At 40.8% G+C, this 20,830-nt stretch overlaps 1 protein-coding gene across 3 annotated transcripts in view; it reads left to right on the top strand.

Moving 5' to 3' along the window:
* The window catches only part of LOC144050810 (neural-cadherin), a 219,107-nt gene that overhangs the window by 116,382 nt on the left and 81,895 nt on the right, over positions 1 to 20,830 (top strand). For all 3 annotated transcript variants that reach the window (XM_077564419.1, XM_077564418.1, XM_077564421.1), the window contains exons 13-17: positions 3,210 to 3,459; positions 7,529 to 7,656; positions 7,743 to 7,929; positions 12,765 to 12,908; positions 20,708 to 20,828. In XM_077564419.1, the coding sequence (XP_077420545.1) occupies positions 3,210 to 3,459; positions 7,529 to 7,656; positions 7,743 to 7,929; positions 12,765 to 12,908; positions 20,708 to 20,828 (830 nt within the window). The remainder of the gene's footprint in view (positions 1 to 3,209; positions 3,460 to 7,528; positions 7,657 to 7,742; positions 7,930 to 12,764; positions 12,909 to 20,707; positions 20,829 to 20,830) is intronic.

Raw genomic sequence — 20,830 nt, 5'->3', positions numbered from 1 at the left:
TTTCGTGAGTGCCCGCCCAATATTTCGTGAGTGCCCGCCCAATATTTCGTGAGTGCCCGCCCAATATTTCGTGAGTGCCCGCCCAGTATTTCGTGAGTGCCCGCCCAGTATTTTGTGAGTGCCCGCCCAGTATTTCGTGAGTGCCCGCCCAATATTTCTCTCTGGCAACAATATGCTATGACTGGAATGCGAGAAATTTGATTCTGCGTTGGTTTTCAACAGCCAATTGGAGTCACCAGCACTGATTCATGCACAGCCCTAGTCAACATCGTTCCGTAGATATCCATAGTTTCCCGAATGATGCATTCATCCACTGAGTGCCATATGCATAATTTGCCATTTGTATTAAAATGTATGAACTGGCTCATGAATTATTCAAGTCAAGGGGGAAAAAAAAGAATCAGCCCTAGACACCGCTTACTCCGATCGACACAAAATTGGGCGGGCTTGTCTGTTAGAACGAGAGACACAAAAAAGTCTGACAGCACTACAGCCCAAATTAAACAGGAAGTCTGCCATTTTGTTTTTTGACTTTTAGGGCTTTGTCAAACTCCTACTATGGGATTTGAGCAATAATGAGCCCCAGGAAGAAACCCATATCCACGACACATGAGTTGAAGTTGAACGTTTTTTGACCACGTCATGTGGGATTTTGTCCTTTTTGGTATAAAGCCATGATTTGGGCCAATTCTAGGCTTTGTTCTTTGACAAACTCCTGCTGGGGGATTCACCAAATAAGCCCCAAATGGAAACTGAACATTAGGCAGCTGGGTGACACCCGATTGGCCGAGCTTTATTGCCTACGCTGTCTTATGTGGGCAAAGCGTAGCATCAAAATTTGATGAGAATCGTTTGTTTGCTATGAAAATGTCGGTATGAGGTTCATTGGTATGTGACGCTTTATTACTTTTATATTGTAGAAGCAAAATGGATGTCCGGAGGGCCTTATCATACTCCAAAACTCATCAAATCTTATTATACAGCAGTATAATGAAATGTTTTAACATTTAATGTAAAAATATCATTATTATCGTTACTCATATTTCAGCTCAGTCTAATTTTCTCCAAACAAAAAGAAAAAGACAATTATTTCTCGATGAAGATGTCAAATCATGTTAATTTACTTACATTCATTTATAAGAAAGTTGTTGGATGTTGATACATTTCTGAGTTTTTATATTTGGATGTAAAAAAGGATAGAATAGAAGGAGTGTGCATTAAAGCACTTCACCCTGCAGATCCTTTGTATACATTCTACACTAATTACAAATTGTAACAATTCCAGGCAACGGACATCCTTTCCCATTTGCATTTCAAAGTTAAATTTAAAAAGGCACATTTATTTTTCCAAGATATCATTTGGAAACCTTGAATCGTCCCCAAAAAATAAATAAATAAAGCAGTCATAACCGGTGCAAATAGTTCATTATTAGCCAGCAAAGAGAACCTGTAAACACTGACCTGTTTCACATGAGATTGCTCTTTTAGCAACCAAACAAAAAAACAAACAAAATAGCGACGTGTTTAAAGCTTTATTTTTAGCGCGGTGCAGATGTTCACTAATCGCCATCTTTTATTATTCATCCACGCTCCCGTTTATGCCTTCTCAACTAATCACGAGTGTTTTCCCAGCGTCTCTCCAAAGCAATTAAGTCCATTAAAGCCGCTGATTGATATTTGCGCGGCGAGGATGGAAACAAAGCAGCCGCAGAGGGTCCTTCACGTTCAACCAATGGGATCCTTCAAAATGGCAGCCGGCCTGACGGCAATGAGAAAAGCCACAAGATTGGAACATTTCAGGCTTTGATCAGCATGTCTCCTCCTTACCTCTAAGGTTTTGGGTTAGCGTTTTAAATATTAGGGGTGAGGGTTGGAGTTTTATGTATACCATATGGTGCCCAAAGCGCTTTACGAAGCCTCACATTCATCCATTGACGCACACATTCATACATTTTGGAACACAGTCAAAGATCAAGCATTTACTGCTTTGTTTTGCAATATTTCATCTTTGTTAGATTTGACTTTTTGCACTGCTGACGTGGAGCCAATGGCATCGGCCAAAATGGCAGCCCAGCATCTGACGGCGATGCTGCTAATGCCTTCGCCATGGAAATCAAAGCTCTCTCCGCCTTTAATCGGGCATGTTTGCCAGCCGGCGTCTCATTATGGCGGCTTCCACGCTCGGGGGCTTGACCACATTCAGCGAGGTCACCGCCGTCCTGTCCAAGATGGCGTTTTTGACCTTAATTGGGAGAGTACGCCAATGTCTTTTGCATGGCTCTCGCCTTAATTAGCAAAGCAAGGATGAGGCGGGAGTGGTGGGGACGCCTCGTGTTGTTAGATCCCGCCGGGTTTCAGCAGGTCGGCACCTCGCTGGAGATTTACAGCCTTAATATTTGACTTTGCGTTATTGCGCGCCGTAAAACACAGGGGGGCTGATCGCTTTCCGCTAAGTAGAAGAGCAGAATGTGCCAGGAGGCCTCTGGAGACAGGAATAGATTAAAAGATTTAATCTGGACCAGGACATACAATTTAAAACTAACGTGACAGAGATTGGTTATTCTCAGGTGGGCCTCTGTGTGCAACCGAACAAGGAGACCACATGAAACCGTGGGCCACAACCACCTAGGAGATTTAGAAAGAAATACATTGAAAAAATAATGTTTTTTGGAGAGAGCTCAGTATTGTTCATTCGGTAATCTTACCGATTCATTATGTCATCATCATTGCTCATCAAACGCGAAACGCAGCCGAACCCCATGGCACCCCACCGGCCCACAGCCACCGCTGCCCCCACGACCCCCCCCCCCCCCCCCACACACACACACACACACACACTTGCCAACCCCCAGACACCCCTCCCCCCACTCTGCCACCCGTAACACCCCCCACCCCACCAACAGGCCTACACCCACCCCGCCCCCAACCACGACCCCCTGGAACCCCCCGCACACAGGAAGCGGTGCTGGGGAGGGGCCGGACAGTGGCGTAGCCCAACTCCAGCCGCGTGGTAGGGTGGAAGACTGGGGAGGGAAGGAGATAAGGGAGCACCTGGGGGACGGGTGGCACCCCCGAACCCCAGGCCCGGCAGGGAAAGGCAAAATCCTTCAAATACATTTGAATCAGGCAGGCTAGATTACCAATTTGCAACTTTGGTTTGGGTGAAGCGTTTGGGTTCGGGTATTTAACGTGATCCTCTCTCCAAACAGACAATCAAAGCCACCTCCCCACTGGGGGACCCCAGGGTGACGTACAATCTGGAGGACGGCATGGTCCCGGAGACCAATATGCCCGTCCGCTTCTACTTGACGCCTAACCGGGAAGACGGCTCGGCCTCCATCCTTGTAGCGGAGCCGCTGGACTACGAGACCACCCGGAACTTCATGCTGAGGGTCCGAGCCCAGAACGTTGCCGCCGTCCCGTTGGCTGCCTTTACCACTGTCTTCGTCAACGTCACAGGTTGATCTTTGGTCCGACTTTGCTAACTATCATACCCCAACTGTACCAATTTGATCAGGGTCTTCAGATTGGCACCTGCAACCTGACCATAGTCTCTGAACCCTAATTCTACCTCTACCCTCAACCCTATGCTGAATTCTAACCCCGTAGCCCAGTGTGTCCAAACTATGGCCCATTTGCGGCCCACCGTCGTTTTTTCAGCGACCCGTATCATAAAAACTACATTTATAAAGGTGATTGAGAATACTACTACTACTAATACATTCATTTTTTGTTCAGTAGAGCTTTTGTAGTTATGAAGATATGATTTAACAGTTTACAAGTCAAATAGTAACAGCTCTCTTTGTAAATAATAGATAATTCATTTTTAAAAGAATAAATGTGTTTTTTTTTTACGTCTGATTGGTCGGATGACTACAGATTGCTCTTGTTATGGTTCTAAATACACTGTAAAGATTGGATTCAGCTGCTTTTTAGGGGCAGCTTTACAGGGCCTGGCCAACCCACAATTTTGAAAAAATTCCCAAACTATTTCCTTTCTCACATTTCATAATACAATATTTTTTCAAAGTAACTAGTATATAAACAATGTACAGTTGTTGATTGACCAATTTTGAGACGTTTAATACATAAAAGTCTAAAGTGGCACTTGCGTCCTTCGATTTTCTTGTATGTGACACTCGAGTAAAAAGTTTGGACATCCCTGCCCTAGACCCTAATCTACCACAACCCTAACTCTAGCCACAGAACCCTAATTCTAACCCTTATCCTGACCTTGCTTCTCGTGCCTTATCCCCTTTTAACTCCCATGCATGCATATTCTCCCCCTCCATCCAAATGGTCTGAATCCGGCAAGAAATAATGAAACAAGCTCAGACTTTGTCGCTTAAGCAGTCACATTAGGCCCTGTTCTCCTTCAGAGTGGATTTAACTGAAATGTGGCGCTCGTTCTTGCTCAATTCAAGTCCCTTCTACTTTTGGCCTTGATGGAGACCAATTGAACGTTTTATTTCTTTATTTTTTTACTTGCGGCAAATATGAAGTTCAAGTTTGCTCTGGCTGCTCCCTTCTCGGCGGCCCCGTGGAATCGTCTCTTCCATTGACACAGCTTCAAGGCGGTCCTCGCGGCACAGTGTCACGGCTTTGTCCACTATTGATCGGGCTGATTCGCGCTGCAAACCTCATCTTGACACTGGCACAAATGAAAAATAGATGTGGAGTCACACAGACGAGAGGAGGCCCTTGTCAAACACAGAGGGGCTGTACTTGTACTCTCTCTTTTTTAAAAGAGAACAGAATATGAAATAAGAATGTGACTGACGCCAAATGGCCAGTGGCTAATAAGGCCACAAAAAGCCATCCATATTTGTGACTGTATTCCAGCATTAGATTTGAATTTGATGTATGCGACCATAACCCTTAAATCTGAATCTAAACCCTATCACGTTGGTTCTTACTTCTTAACCTTGTTGGAGTTGTTGTTTTCTATGCACATTCACCGGACACTTCTTTATTGAAAAACAAAATGGATGTTTTTCAAATTCAAGATATACACTAGATTTATGGTTTACTGGTGAATAAAGAAGGGACTTGCGCCGAACCCTTGAGAATGACTCACTGAACCCCTGTGGTTCTATCAAACCCAGGTTAAGGCCCCCTGAATCTCTTATCTGTAGCCTGTCCTAAGGCCAAATTTACACCTGTAGCTATGTCCATTACACAGAAAATTTTGTAGAGTCAATTTGAGTCCCACTCTTTGGTCCCACTAAACAAAGTAAAATTTACACTTGCAAGATAGTAAATTTTGAGTACATTTTACTCAATGTATTTTTTACTGTGTACGAGAAAATGTGCCTATCCCATGAAAAAAATCGGAAAAAAGATTTTTCACTCAAAAACTCTTAAGTAAATTTGCAAGGAAAGATTTTGATTCAATTTGACTAGTTTATTTAATAAAAAGAAAAAGGTCATTCAAGGTTTGAGGAACAAACCCACCACTTCAGGTTGGGAGACAGCCAGTCTACTGTGTGTTAGTACGTATATCACCCGTGTCAGATGGAATCTTTGTACTTGCAACTCCAAGTTGTTTTTGGGCTACTTTAGGATACTAGCAAACAGTAGGAGTGGCATAGCTCAGGTGGAAGAGTGGCTCTATACTTACAATTTCTGAGTGGCAAAATTTTACTAGGTTTTTGTCATGGCATAGGCCAATTCTCTCATACACACAAAAAAATACTTTAAGGGAAATTTAATCTGAATGTTTTACTCTCTTCCAAATTTTACTCTAAGAGTGGGACCAAATAGACTCTGTTTAGAGTAAAATTTACTGTACAGAATTGACTGTGTCCTATTACATATAATGATGATGATAAATGTCATTTATGTACTGTATGTCGCTTTTTTTGTGTGTAAAAATGACCACAGAATGTAATCTAAAGGTCTTCAGTCAAATAACAGCAAATGGACTTCCCGAGTGGAATGTTTTGGTTCAGTAGTGGAACGAATCGGACATTTTGCTCACATTGGCTCAGTCTGTGTGTTACACTGACACTTGAAGCTGTTTTATCTTTCTATGCTTCGGCCTTCTGTCGACACATCCCTAAGTTAGCTCGTATATTTGTCCAGAGTTCAAATGCTTTTTTCATCTCCCCGCAGCCCTTAGAAGTCAGAACGACAGCCTGGCAAAGCTTTCCTTTTGGTCCGACCACAGAGTTTGACAGTTAAGCAAGAGAATAAAAGAAGTGTCAGGACATGTTGTACTACCGCAAGAGAAGACGCTGCAAGACTTCTTGTCATGTTCAGACCGTCAGAGTAACTTTTGTGGAAGGAAAGGTTGCACTCTGTGATTGCAAATGCATTTTTAAATGTCAGAAACAAAATAAAAGGTCAACGTACACTTTGATAATACTGCTGATAAAGTATGGCCACTCATCTCTGAGCCAATCAAAGTGGAATGTAGCAACTTCAAAGCTCACTTTTCAGTATACTGTAGATTTTGGAAAATATCGTTGCTGTCTGGCAGAACCCTTGTATACCAAAATGAATACTTTTCAGCAGAAAAAAACAAAAACCTTCTTTCTAGAGTCACCAAACACTGCACTGGCGTTATATATTTTATGGCTATCAAATGTCAAAACAACACCCCAAAATCAGGTTCAAAGGCTCATTTAATATGCTATATATAAATGTTGTTGGGTGGCAGCGGTGCACATCAGTCGGTGCTTCAAAACCCTTTACTGTTACGATGTGCGGGTGGTTGAGGACAAGTGAGGAAAAGTTTCTACAAAATGTATTAAACTGGAAATGATTGTTGAATAAGTTATGTTAGTGACAACCGAATAAATTATATAGAGCAAACTTGTCATTACAGTTGGGGTTCCTTTTAAGAAAAATATCCAGACTTTGAGTCTTGAGGAAATATAATGCTGCACAGCTCCCGCAGAGTGTGGAAGGGGCGGAGTTCTACAAACACTTGAGTGAGATTTGTTCTCAATCTATTTGAACACTTTAAATTGGATTTTGACTGATTTCGCAAGACCCTCAGAATATTGTTTTCTATTGTGATAAAAACAAGGAACCTACCAAAAGAAGCATTAGAGTCTCTTCTTTCAACACGAAAAAAAAAAAGTCGATTTGTACCTGTTTTCCTTTTGCAGCAATTAGCATTAGAATATAGCTAAGTTTCAACATTATTCACAAACCTGTTGAAAACACTGGGAAAAAAGAGGGTTTTTTGGGAGTGAAGGACAAAGTGTTAAAAAATGTACTTTTTGGGGTTTGAATGCCTTCACGCATGGTGGCCACCACTTAATCTTAGCTCCCTAACACTTAACCGAGTGCCCAACTCCAACCCTTCACTCCTAAATCCTAAACTCGAGTCCATACCTGTAACGTAGCCTCTGAACCTAACACCTAATCTTGCTTCTTACACTCATCCATAACCCTCAATCACGAACCGTAGCCTATAATCCTTGCCCCTTACCCTCATCCATAACCCCAATCTTACCAAAACGTACGGACATACGTACTTCAAATCGAATCCAAGTTTTTTTTTCTCCCTAATTTCCAGATGTGAATGACAACGTCCCCTTTTTTACGTCCTCCATCTACGAGGCCTCAGTGACTGAGGGTGCCCAATCGGGAACGTTGGTCTTTCAGGTGTCCGCCAACGACCTGGACTTGGGCCTCAATGGGAAGGTAAAACCGTGCATTCACACACATCTACTGCAAAAACAAATATTCATACTATAAATGGAGTCTTTGTTTGTAACGGCATCTTGTAGATCGCCTACTCGTTGCTCGAGGATCGTAGCGGAGACCACCAGTATTTCCGCATCGACCCCGAGCTGGGCTTCATCTACACGCAGACTGTTTTTGACCGCGAGACCAAAAGTTCCTACCTGTTGGAGGTCCAGTCGGTGGACGGCTGGGAATCGGCGAGGCCCGGCAAGCACGGACAGCCCAACTCGGGTAAGAACTTTTCCTATAATTGTGTGATTTAATGGCTTGTCACGGCCTAATACATTAGCAGCAAAAAGCAAAGTCAAGGATCAAAGCATATTTATACGCGCTAATTGGCTTTGAATGGGCTTCAAAAACTTTTAAGTGTGCAGTCTGTCAGACACTTTGAAGGCTTCTTGGGAGAGAAAAAAAAATCCCTAATGTCCTTTGCTTAAAATATAAAAAATGCATTGACTCATCGTTTGCCTTGTTAAGAATAAAGAAAACTACTTGACAACTCACGGGGTTTGGCTCCAGCATTTGTAGATGTTCCAAGTGGAGAAACAATCCATAATGTATTGTGCATTTTTGGTGTTAATATGACAGAAGTCATAGTTTGGATGCTTCACTGGCAGATTATGTGAATGTTGTCAATCCAAATACAAAACAAAAACAAAACAGTTTGCTCTTACTATCCCTTTTTATTATAACCTGCAGAGGAAGTGAGGTTTGTTCAAAAGGCTTTTTTTTTTTAGTGTGTGTGGGGGAATGGGGGGGGGGGGCAGGCTTCTGGTTGGCTAAAATATCCTTAGGGTAAGGTGTTATGGCACCACCTGTTGCTTTAGAACTCTGCAGAATGATAAGGGCGTTGTTTTGGCTCCACCGTGTTTTGGAGCCTGAAAACACAAACAAATAAAAACGCTAAAATCAGTCAGTGTGAAAATGCAGCATTGGTCGGAAGTGTTCGGTGTAGACGGTCACACTTGCACTTCAAGCTTTGAGTAGCAAAGTGATTGAATCTGTTCTGGCTCACACAAAATGTGAGCACTTTTAGGTTTGGTATTTTACACGGACTTTGAACTCAAGCGTGACCGTAATAAAACAGAGGTATGGACCACAAAACCAAGGATTTTTACTAGGATGCTACAATTTAGCTCAATGTTATCTTGATTGACACTTCATCATTATTGGACCATTTTTGCTCGGTTCCGGCAGCTATTGGAAGTAGGCCGCGTAATTGACCTTGCGCCGGTCTCGCATTGGCAACAAGAAAACTCAGCTTGCGTTGGCTCTGACCAGCGACCGCAGCAGTAGGACTACATTTCCCATGATTCTTAGACACAGAAGCAGGAAGTAGTTCTAGTTCCTGTAGGAAGACAACACCTGCTACCGATTAGATGGGATGCCACTGAGAACACAAACGTGAATTTGGAAGTAAAAAAATTCCCTTTTAATGGGTTTATTGAATGAATCACAATGGCAACTGTGTTATTTGACTACACATGGAAAAAAACGGGACTGCGGGACGGGACCTCCGTAAAATCGGGACAAAACAATGAGGTTGGCGAAATCTGCCGGGAAGTGTGACCCAATGCTTAAAACGGGACGTCTGGCCACTTGTCTTGGCATCCCTGGTAGACATGTACAAGTACTTTCAAGCTAAAACAACAATAATCAAAACATACAGTGAGAGACTGGAAGAGTCACAGAAAGGCATAGAAGTGGATGTCCTTGTAAATTCATCCCAAAATGTCACCCGTAAGCCAAATGTCCTTAACTTTTTGGGAGTTGTGTATGCTGTGACTAAGATCTGACTTGCACAAGTAATGATTTGACCTTGCTTGAGTTTAAGTAACTTGGGACTTTGTTGAAACTTGAATCCTGAGACTTAATGACTTGTACGCATACGTGACTCACTAGCACCTGTGCCGTTTAGCAAGGAGACGGCGGCTGCCGAGCAAACAGAGAGGAGAGAAATCTTTTGGATCTTTGTCGTATGGTTGGACAGCTGCAGTTCATTTAAGGCTCCATTTGTTTCCACGGCGACAGATGAAGCGCATACGTGCCTCCTCGGTCGGACCGGCAGAGTGCAGATGCTCGGCCAGACGGATGCTTGGAGAAAGAAGGGTGTTGAGAAAGGCAAGGACGGAGGACAATATGCTTTTGATCTCCGAACTTCTTGAAGTCCGTCGCTCAGCAAAAATAGGCAAAGTCTCAAATGTCGTTATAAATGGAAGAACTTTAAGAAAACAAATTCATTGAATTAGCAGGAGGTCCTAGTTTGTCATGCGCAACGTTACGCATCTGGTGAGTCGGCCCCATACCAGATGGCAAACTGATGACAGTTGCTAACAACCATACGTCTTGTCCAAATACTTGCTCGTTATGACATTTTAACTGGAAAAAAAAGGAATGATTGAACAATTTTTTTTTTTTTTTCAAGCATTTCATTTTTTGCCACAATATGACAAGATTATGATGTGGCTGAACTTGAACTATACCAGGTTGTTGTCGTCCCTGCTAACATAGTGTAAACCATTTTGCCATCTTGTGGAAAAACATTGAATTGTTTTTCCCGTCATTATACGTTGTTGAGCAAAGAATGTATTCTTAGTAAATGATTAAGGCCCATCAGGTTAAATTCGGTAAACCTGAAATCAGTGATTGGAAATCAGTGGGTAAAGCCATCAATTGCATAATGTTCAACTCCAATCCTGTAGGGGGCAGTCCCACATAGAACAAAGCAATTAGCAAACACACTTGAAATCACGGAGAAGTTGTTTCTTTTTGAATCAAATGTGTCTTCTTACCATGTCAAAGATGTTTACAAAACCTCGTCTCGATCTTACCTTTGTCCTTCATTCTTGTTTTTTAGTGTTTTGTCTTTGCTGTTGCTATTTTTTATGACTCTCCTCACTGTAGCAAAAAAATAATAATAACCACCCCTGTCGGTCCTGTGTCGCGTTTGTTAGTTTTCTTCTTCCTACTGATGTATGCAACGTTTTTCACAGTTTCTTCAGTTTTCCTCAGTGCCGCAAAGCAAAGTGGTTGAATCAAAAATAACCGTCTTAACAGGTGGTTTACACTTTGTGGTGTGAATGTTTGGCGTGTGAACAGCGCTAAGGCGGTTGCCGTGCTGCTCTGTGCAACTTTTTGCTTATCCTTCCGTTTGCCACCCTCCGACATCATCTTGTTGCCGTCAAGCTGCAAATGAGCTCGCCGGCTGTGCGCCATCTCTGCACGCCGTGCCTTCAATAATTGATCTCCTCCTCGCTGAGTGCAAATGATGCGACGTCCGTAGCGTTATCAAAGGACGGCCTACCACGAGGCGCTTCGGGCTCCGCCCCAGCTCCAAGGTTCCATGTTTTTAGTCGGGGTTTATTTGCTTATTTTATGCTCTGTAGCAGTTAATAGCGTGGTCGCTCGTTTTCATCTGCGCTCCCTGTGGCAGGCAGTGGTGGGAAGGAACAAAGTACAAATACTTAGTAAATGTAATTGAGTCCATTTTTCAGATTTCTGTGCTTTACTTGATGTAGTTTTCTGATGAACTATTTAGTTTAAACATGTCAAGAAGAAAGGTGACTCTGACGCCAATAGTGTTTTTGCTCTTGTGACACCTCAACTCTAAGACAAGATGAAGATTTATTGACAGTTATTCAACTACAACTGCGGCTCAAGTTGAATATCACTGGCTTTTGAAATCTTAAGATATCATTTCTTAAATTTAACCTAAATTTGCTTATTCTTACTTAAAATGAAATGATCAGACAAGATCATTGTGCTTATTTGAAGATACTTATTACTTAATTATCTTATTTGATCAAGCAGTTTTGGCATTGAGTGTTCACAGACAGTTTGAAGTGCTGCGAGGCTTAAAACAAGCATTTTCCCACATTTTAAGATGACAACGAGCCAACATCAAAGGCCTTCAACTGAGGTTTCGTAAATTGAATTTTTTTATTTTAAGTTTTTCAAATTTTTCAAAATCCTACAGGCAAATTTATACTATATTTCTTGTTCTGTTGGCTGATAATTTTGCTTATTTGATGTAATATTTTTTTAATTTTACTATGTTTTTTTCTGTCTCATGAAAGTGACACACACTTTCTACTACCTACTGTAGCACATAATAATATTTATGCTACATAGTCAAAAAGTAATGCGCCCAATTGAAATTTTAATTATAGTTTGCCCAAAAAATTTGACCTCGAAATAATGGAAGAGTCTCATTGCCTGTATGTTTTCCTCAACAGACAAGTGGCGGGAAACGGATGGGAGGACGGTTTGAGTTATTTTGGTGCGCGTCAGCGTGGGTGAACACATTTGCGACTATTTTGTGTTGTGGCTGCAAAGCGACAGATGTGCGAGGTGACAGAATAGGCACAACAACGTGCTTATAATAGCATCTTTCGCTCTGTTTTTAGGAAGTATTTCTTGTTATTGTTGTTGCGTCTTTGGGACTGGCAGACGCGGCGTAAAAGAGAGCATGTTCATTAATTTGGTCAATGTAAGATTGTTGAGGAAAATGAGAGAATAAAAGTTTTTTTAGACTGAAGTTGTACAATTTTTCCAGAACAAGATGACTATTTTTCACTATTATGGGAATACATATATATTTATTGAATATTTTTTAATGACAATTTTTTTAAAGAAAATCTGACCAATCCAAATATTTAATTATTATTAAAATATTTTAATTATTTAATAAGAGAAAAAAAGCAAAAAGTTGTGATGTCATTTTTTTTAACGACTAATATTGCAGAATTCCCAACGAAAAAACATTTTGGGGGGGGGGGGTACATGTTTATTGTTTTTATTTTTTTAATTATTTTACCAATTTGCTACCTTTTTTTATTTCCAAGAAAAATTAGTAATGTTCTGAGACTCAAATCGAGTATCAAGAATCAAGACTTTTTCGGCACAGTTTAAAAAGGCACATAGTAAAAAAACACCAAACTAGACTACATAATAAATAATTAAAAAGTGCAGACGAATTGTGCAAATAGGCAGATATTGCAACATTTTGTTAAAGTGTAGTACAACTAAAGTACTAAAGTGGTGGTTGTTGTTGTTGTTGCTGTCAGACACGGCGTACGTTCGCGTGTTCATCAGCGACGTCAACGACAACAAGCCGGCGTTCGCCCAGGCCACGTACGAGGTGGACGCAGATGAGGACGCCGACGTGGGATTTGCCGTCCTCACCGTCAGCGCAAACGACGGAGACGAAGGTGCCTACTGCAAACTCCACATTACATGTACTGTATATTGCACTCAATATGCTACATTAGAATAGTATACAGTAGATAATGCATTGCAAACAAAAGAACATATTAGAGATTCATTAACGATGATGTAAATGAGATACATCAAAGGTACAAAAACATCAATGTAACTATGGTGCATTATAGTTGCATTAAATTAGATCTACATTACACGTACGCTAGCGAAGTACAGATATTAAATTTGAGCCACGTTAAATGTGAAGTGAATATGCTACATTCGACTCACAATGAATATGAATGATGCACATTAGAGGTATATAAACGTTACATCATATATGTGTTACATTAATGATACATTAAGTATAAATAAAAGTGACTGGTACATTAAAAGAATGGTACACTACAGATTCATAAACTGTTAATTAAATATGGTATATTATAGGTACTTTAATTTTATGCAAATATGGCACATTGTAAATGCTTCAAACTTGATGTGAATGTGGTACACTAGTGGTATATACCTACAACTATTAATTATAAAGCTAATGTGGTACATTACAGGTACATTAAAGGTGTAGCGATACAAATATAAATATGGTACAGTAATGGCATGGTCAATATTACATATAAACACGGTTGATTAAATATAATGCAAACATTCATATTAGACTTACATTATGTGTGTATGTTAAATATAATGCAAATATTGTATATCAAAGGTGCTTTAATGGTACACTAGAGGTGCCGTACATCGATGTTAATATGGTACATCAAAGGTGTATAGACATCACATATATGGATAGGGTACACGAGCCGTATAGTAAATATTCAATAAACATTAAATATGACGCAAATTCAACTTCAATGGCCATAATCATTAAATAAGATGCTAATATGGCAATTAGATGTGCATATAATAAATAAGATGAAGTTATACATAATGTTATGTATGGTGTAAATATGTTCTATGTACATACACGTTCAATTTGAGTCAGTACAAATCAGTCCAATCAAACCAAACCATATGGAATATCTCAAAATAATGTAAATGCACTTCCTGCCTAATGTTGTCAATCCTGTTTATGCAGTCGATTGTCGCACCTTGAATGTGATGCACTTCCTGAAGCGATCACTTGTTTTAGCCTGAGCCGGTGCCCGGAGCCGGGAAGGAAATCAAACAGTTGAAAACAGTTCAAATTTTCACAAGCATCTGACCTTTTCAATCCACCTGCCTAATAAAGTGCTAATTAAGTGTCCTCGTTATGTCGCCAATATTTAAACCCTACTCGGCGAAATTATTGCTCTGAGGGTTGAACGACGCCACTCCTCGTCCGACATCTTTGGAATTATGAAAAGATGGACTATATAATAATGTTGGCGTTTTACAACTCGTGTGCTTCTCAGCAGTTTCCTTCGGCCCGGCGGGGTCGTCCAAATGTTAATTTGCGCCATTAGCATCATGTCACTGTCCTCTGACAACCTCGTAAGCCCGCTTGAGCACCAGTTGGACTTTTTGAGATTTTCTTCGCTGTTAAAACTACAGTTTGTGCACAAACCACACTGACAAATATCCATTGATGTGCTTTTGCAACAGAGTGATATCAAGGAGAACTGCAGGCAATTTTTATTTCATTTAATTATTTATTTATTTTTTACAATAGCATGCTCTATGTATACACTAAAGTCGATTTTTTTGAAGTCAAAGTTTTTTGTTTTGTTTTAAAAAAGGTGGCATCATGTTATAAGAACTGGGCTTTTTTAAATAGCATAACGTCATCAGAAAATGTTCACTTTTAAGAAAAAAAGTTACCTTTCAAGACAAAAGTTTAAAGCAGTAGTAGTAAAATTGTAGTAATAGTAAAAAAACAAAAAGTAGTAATCTTACAAAAATGACATTGTTATATATATAAAAAAAAAAAAAAGTAATGTAAAAAAAAGGTAATACCACATTACAGGAGTCAAGTTTTTCAAGAAAAAAATATTTTTTTTTTTTTTCGAGAAAACATTTTTTTCAGTTTTCCCCGCCATAAAATAGTGTAATATTACAAAGTTATCTTTTGGGTGGCAAATTAAACATAAGATAATATAAGAATTTAGTTATAAATATATATATATTTTTATAAGGAGAAAATGTACTGTATTGTAAAATGACAACTTTCTTCTCAAGTTGTAATTTTTTCAATGAACCTGCCCAGTATTTATTACACTGGCGATCAAGTGGGGGTCTTAAATGGGGAATCAAACGGCGTCCTGCTTGATCTTCCTTCTGGAAAATGAGTGACCTTGATGATAATTGTCGCGATTATCATCATTACTGTAACGAAGAAGACAACCCTAAGTGCGTAGTTGGGCGCCTGCCACTGCCAAATGCCTTTTGCAAAGCAAAAAGCCAAAGGTAATGTCAAGACTGCTTGTCTTTTTGGAATATGAAGTGCTCATTAAGATGCAAATGTGGCAACTTTGCAGCACAAGCGATGGCGCAGTGCAGAAATTGAACATCTGTATTGGACTAAAAAGGCTAGCCGCCACTTGGGACGTCATTATCAGTAAAATCAATATCATTTCACAGAGTAAGGCAGAGCCCGCGAGCTCCTTCCCACCGCTGCCAGTGAGTCTTTCTCTTTTTTTTCTTCCTTCCAGTTGTTTGTCGGTTGGCAAAAAGCTGGAATAAATTCTCTGCGTAAACAAGTGGAGTCTCGTTAAATGCCGGCGCCAGTCAATACTCGCACTCAAAAAGGTCTCGTTATAGCCTCCGTGCTGGCCACAGTCAGTCCAAAACACCTGCGGACAATTTAGATCTACTTTACAACACTCGGCAAGCTGGAGGAATTAGTGCACAAACTTGCATGACGAGATTACATTTTGGAAAGCAGATGGGTTCGCCTCAGTCTCAATACCAATCTCAAGGTTAAGGTTATGAGGGGGTTATGGTTACGGTTTTGCTCTACGGTTTGGGGATACTGTAGGTGCTTATGGCGAGGGGAATGCAGTTTAGGGTTGGGTTAGTGTTCGGGTTAAGATTTATGGGGATATTGTAAGGGTCATGGTTTGAATGGTAGTGTTAAGACGACTGTTTGTGGTTGTGGTTATGGATTGATACATGAATCAGACGGCGCATATCGACACCCGGACACTTGCCGACGAGGCCTTTAGAGATTCCGTATTTGGTTGTTCTTAGGAGCTTGGCTAAGAGGTTTTTGTTTGAGGTTGGGCATCACTGTGAAGGGAACGGCCTTGGAAGTTGGAAATTAGTTGGAGATTATTTGCAATACAAGAGCCGGTTACAATTACCATTTTTTTCTGTACGTGTCGTTTCATTGCGTGCATGTAACATGTTGAGCCGATGAAAATGAAGAGAAGGAACTCGAGGAAGAGGCATTAGAATAATAAACGGCATTTATCTTTGGGACAGGCTCGGTGTGATAAAGAACCCTCAACGCAAACACGCATACAAGATGGGAATAAAAATAAATAGTCAATAAAATTGACAGTGAATGTGATTTAATCATTACAAAGCATAGGCACAAAAATCCGTTGATTTTTAAAGATTTTAAGATTAAACTGGTTGACAAGTCATTCACAGAACTTGAAATAAATCAAACTGCTTTTGTGAATGTGCGATTTAGTTACCATTGGGTGCACTTATTGTGTATAATTTATACATGAAGTATTTCACACGTGCGCGTGTCATAAAATGTGTTGTCAAGGGAAATGAAAAGACTTTTGAAATGAGTCCACCTGGGAGATGAGAAGAAAAAAAACATTTGTCTGATTTTGTTTGTTTGGACCGCAGTGTCCCTCGGTGGCCGTCGTCCTTGAGCAACTCACGGTTATTTGCGAATATTCAAGCCATGTAGACGATTAGAAAACGGAGAGGGGCAAACAAACAAATGTGAACAGAAGTCAAGAGAGGTTGCGATTGCACGAATCCCCCGACGTCTCGTTTAGAAAGCCAACAGGCAGCCACTACAAAATGAGGCGGATTAGAAGCGCGCAACACTTCCAATCTTGGTGCGTCTTCGCCCCCCCCCCACTCCCCCCCTCCTTCCCCAAAGAACAGCGGCGTGCAACTCATTGCGCTGCTGACGTTAGCGTTGTGCCTAATTGCACGCAGTTGATTAGTGTAAAACACACTTTCTAGGAAATGTGAATTTAAAAACAGAAATTGTGATGAAGCTGTGAAAAGACACCACAAGAAATTATAAATAGTCAAAAGTCAAAATATAACAAGCAATGTTTTCATATATCATAATAAAAAAAGTCAGACTATCCATCAATGATCAAAGAACCCATAAACCCCCTAAATAAGAAACTAACTAAAACTAGCTCAAATTAACTAACTAATGAGGCAGCCATCAAACTAACTGGCAAGGAAGCAAAAAAAACAATCAATTAATGAGGGAAAAACAACATACTCACCTGCCCAGCTAACAATGACTGACTGCAATTACAAACTTTTGAGCATAAAGTATGTGAAAATAAAAAAGCAAAAATCCCTCTATTAATACACATAACAGATTTTGGGCAACACAATGTGTTAATGTTTTAAACGTCAGTAGATGGGAAGCAACGCCGACAACTGCTACGTCGTCTCTCTGTGCCGTTCGCAATTAAGACGTTTTCCGCCATGTTAGACCGAGGACATGTTAACGAATCCCGGGCTCCGTGGTTGCGTGATGAGAAAGCACAACGCTAATCGGAAATACGTGACAGGAGGACACAATCATTTGAACCCTGCTGGAAGGCAAGCGCACCAGGGCATAAGCCATTATATCACAAGTCGTAGTAGTGGAATGTGCTTGTGTGTGTGTGTGTGTGCGTGCGCGCGGGTGTGTGTGTGTTAACCCAACTGTCAAAGTCTAGTTGAGGTATTCACAATAACCGTCAAGCAAACACAAGCAGATAATTATTGTAAACATAGTTTTGCATTAGCATAAATAATAATTAAGACCCTGAAATACAGTATAAACACGATGACGCGAGTACGTATTGCAATCAATCCCGGCTTTATGATTTCTTTTTATAGATGGGAAATACATGCAAAGCACAAGTGCTTCTTATATTGTATAAAGTAGAACGTATGGTTGAGGAAAAATGCAATTTCAGTTTGTTTACAGCATTACAAGCTAACATACAGCATGTTGGGAAAAAAAATACTCTCGTCTATTACTTTTGTCTGTCGGCCACATGACGTAACTGCCGGCGCGCCTCAACCGCACGCCGCTGTCCAAATTCACACGGCCTTCGAACGTTGCCATCGTTCAGTCCCTCCCCCGCCTGACGCTAGCTGCTGATTGGTTGTTTGTGAAGATTCACAGGTGAGTGACAGACTCTGCATTTTTGTTTCTGCTCACTCCTGTTCAAAGTCACCGCGGTTCATGCGGTCCACGGAGGCTAACGGAGGAGGAGCCTTTGAAGGACCCGGGCTGCGAAGACTCCTTGGGAGGACCCAGCTTGTGATTCACATTATTGTTTTTCCACAAGCAAAAAACTAAAATGACTGTCTTGTACATTGTCACATTATGACAATAATTGATTTACTTCATTAATTCATTTGTTAGAAATTGGCTACATTATCAACATGTAGCAATTTTACTCAACTGTATTGTTTGTTGGAAAAATCCAAGCAAGTTGTTTTTTTTTTTTGCCACTTTGCTGGCTGATTCACTCAACATTTTTTCAGCGTACGTCTGTCTCATCCGCTGTGTGTGTGTGATGGATTGTCTGCGCGGCGACTGTTCATTATGAATTCAAGGGCAGCTCGGAAAAACGTGTTACGACATGTTAAATAGGCACTCAATTGTTTTAATGGCTGTAAAAGTGGGGGAGGGGCAGAAGGGGCAAATTGAGGAAACTGGGGGGGGGGGGCACCATTCCCTCTCAACAATATGCCAGTGCAGTTGAATTACATGTCACCATCAGCCATCATCACAATGCACTTTTGTGGTCTCGAAAAGGACGTCATAGTGATTGGACGCCGCTGCCTGAAAGGCAAGCAGACCTTGTGAAGTGCAGTGAAATCTTTACATTCAGTAGTTGCCCTTTTGATACAAGCGGGAGGTGAAATACTTGGTCTAATTTATGCAGAAAATACTTTACTGCTCGCCTCTGAAAGAAAACACATTGAAAACAGTTTGGAATGTGTTCCAAGTTCAATTATAAAGTGGCAATGAACCGCAAAAGGAGATTTTATGTCAAATGTTTAGCATAAAATGATCAGTGAAGGATATTTTTATTTGCCACTTTTGGTGATGAATGTCAGGTACGGTCTAATGATTGGATCCGATACAAGAACTGTATCTAAATATTTGACAGTTTAGCGCTTGAAGCCATGTTTCACTGAGCAACTGGAAATTTCGCGGACATGAGCAAACCTGCAAGGACACAAAATGCCGCAAAATACAAAGCAAGTCTGCCATTTTGGTTTACAACATCCATTTCGGGCTTATGTTAAGCCACTAATGGTGGTCAGTCAATGGCAAACTAAAGATTTTATTCAATTGTAAGCAAATAATAGCTTTATACAGGCAGTTCCCAAAAGGCACCGCAATTATTACTCTTGGGGAAACAGAAATCGGCATTTTGAGCGCATTCTCATACAAAAAAAAAAAAATCTAAAATCATGAAACAGCTCAGTAGTAGCCCTGCATCATTGTTTGAAACATCAATACAGCCAATTTATTTGAGCAACATGACTCATGATACATGAAGGGATTTCTATCAAGAATAGACCTCCAAAAAAAAGTCTTAAGAAGCCATGCCCGAAAAGAGACTGGAAATTCATGTTGGTCCTTCAAAGGTGGATTTATCCTAAAGATTTGATCAGATTGGCACAAGATTCATCCCATGTACATACTAGACAGATTCACGATGAGAAATTGTGACATTTTGTTGATCCTTCTTTTCAAATAAGTTTTGGAAAAGGCAAACAAGTTCATGATTCTGTCAAATGGTGTGCTGTTCTTTGGCCAAATAAATCACCATTTTAGGGCTGTGCCATGCTCAAGATTTTGTAATAAACTTGGTATCACCTCTTCCAAATAATTTTTCCTTTTTTGAAAACTCAGCCCTCGAGGCCAGTCTCATTGAACAACATGACATCGGGTAGGCGTCCCTATCGTGAGTAGTTCCACAAAAAAAAAAAGTATCAAGAATACATGCCCAAAAAGACACAGGAAGTTGGCCATTTTAGTTAGAAGCGGCCATTTTTTTTATGGGGGGGGGGCTCATATTGGCCAAAACAAATCACCATTTTAGCAAAGTGCCATACTTCTTTAAGCAACATAAAATTTGGTAGCCTTGTCTGTCATACGAAGTCATAGCTGAAAAGACACAGGAAGTCAGCCATTTTGGTTTGAATCAGTCCATGACTCTTGTACCATATCTACTGGTAGTCAATTTTTGAAGTCAAACTTTATTAAAATATAGCATTTAAAAACAAAACAACAACAAAACAAACTTTTGTAGTGCCATTAAAAAAGTTCTACTGGTTGCTCCTAGAGGGTTTTCCCACAATCAGGCAGAAAGATCAACTTCCCATGGATTTCTCATCACGAGCCGCTCTTCACATGCCAGGTTGGAGTAATCACCTTTTGTCTGGCAAGTGCAGCCGGCTATCTGATTGCACTTCCTCCCGCTAACGTGCTCTAATGTTCTCCATTTACACCGAGTGACCGGCCGATTGGCAAGCGGACGACAGCTTGGGAGACGAGCGCTTCCCGCGGGGATGTTTCCTCCCAGGAAATCAATGAGCTCGTCTCGGTGACTGACGGCCATTTTGGTGACGTTTGTGCGCTATTCCGCAGGCGGGAATGCCAAACTGCGCTACCAGATCACGTCCGGAAACACGGGAGGCGTGTTTGACGTGGAACCAGAAGTGGGGACCATCTTCGTCACTCAGCCTTTGGACTACGAGCAGAACAAAAGGT

The sequence above is a fragment of the Vanacampus margaritifer genome, chromosome 4 (genome assembly GCF_051991255.1).
Source record: "Vanacampus margaritifer isolate UIUO_Vmar chromosome 4, RoL_Vmar_1.0, whole genome shotgun sequence".
Taxonomy (NCBI): domain Eukaryota; kingdom Metazoa; phylum Chordata; class Actinopteri; order Syngnathiformes; family Syngnathidae; genus Vanacampus; species Vanacampus margaritifer.
Note: the sequence above shows the minus strand (reverse complement) of the source record. Positions and strands in the feature narration are given on the sequence as shown.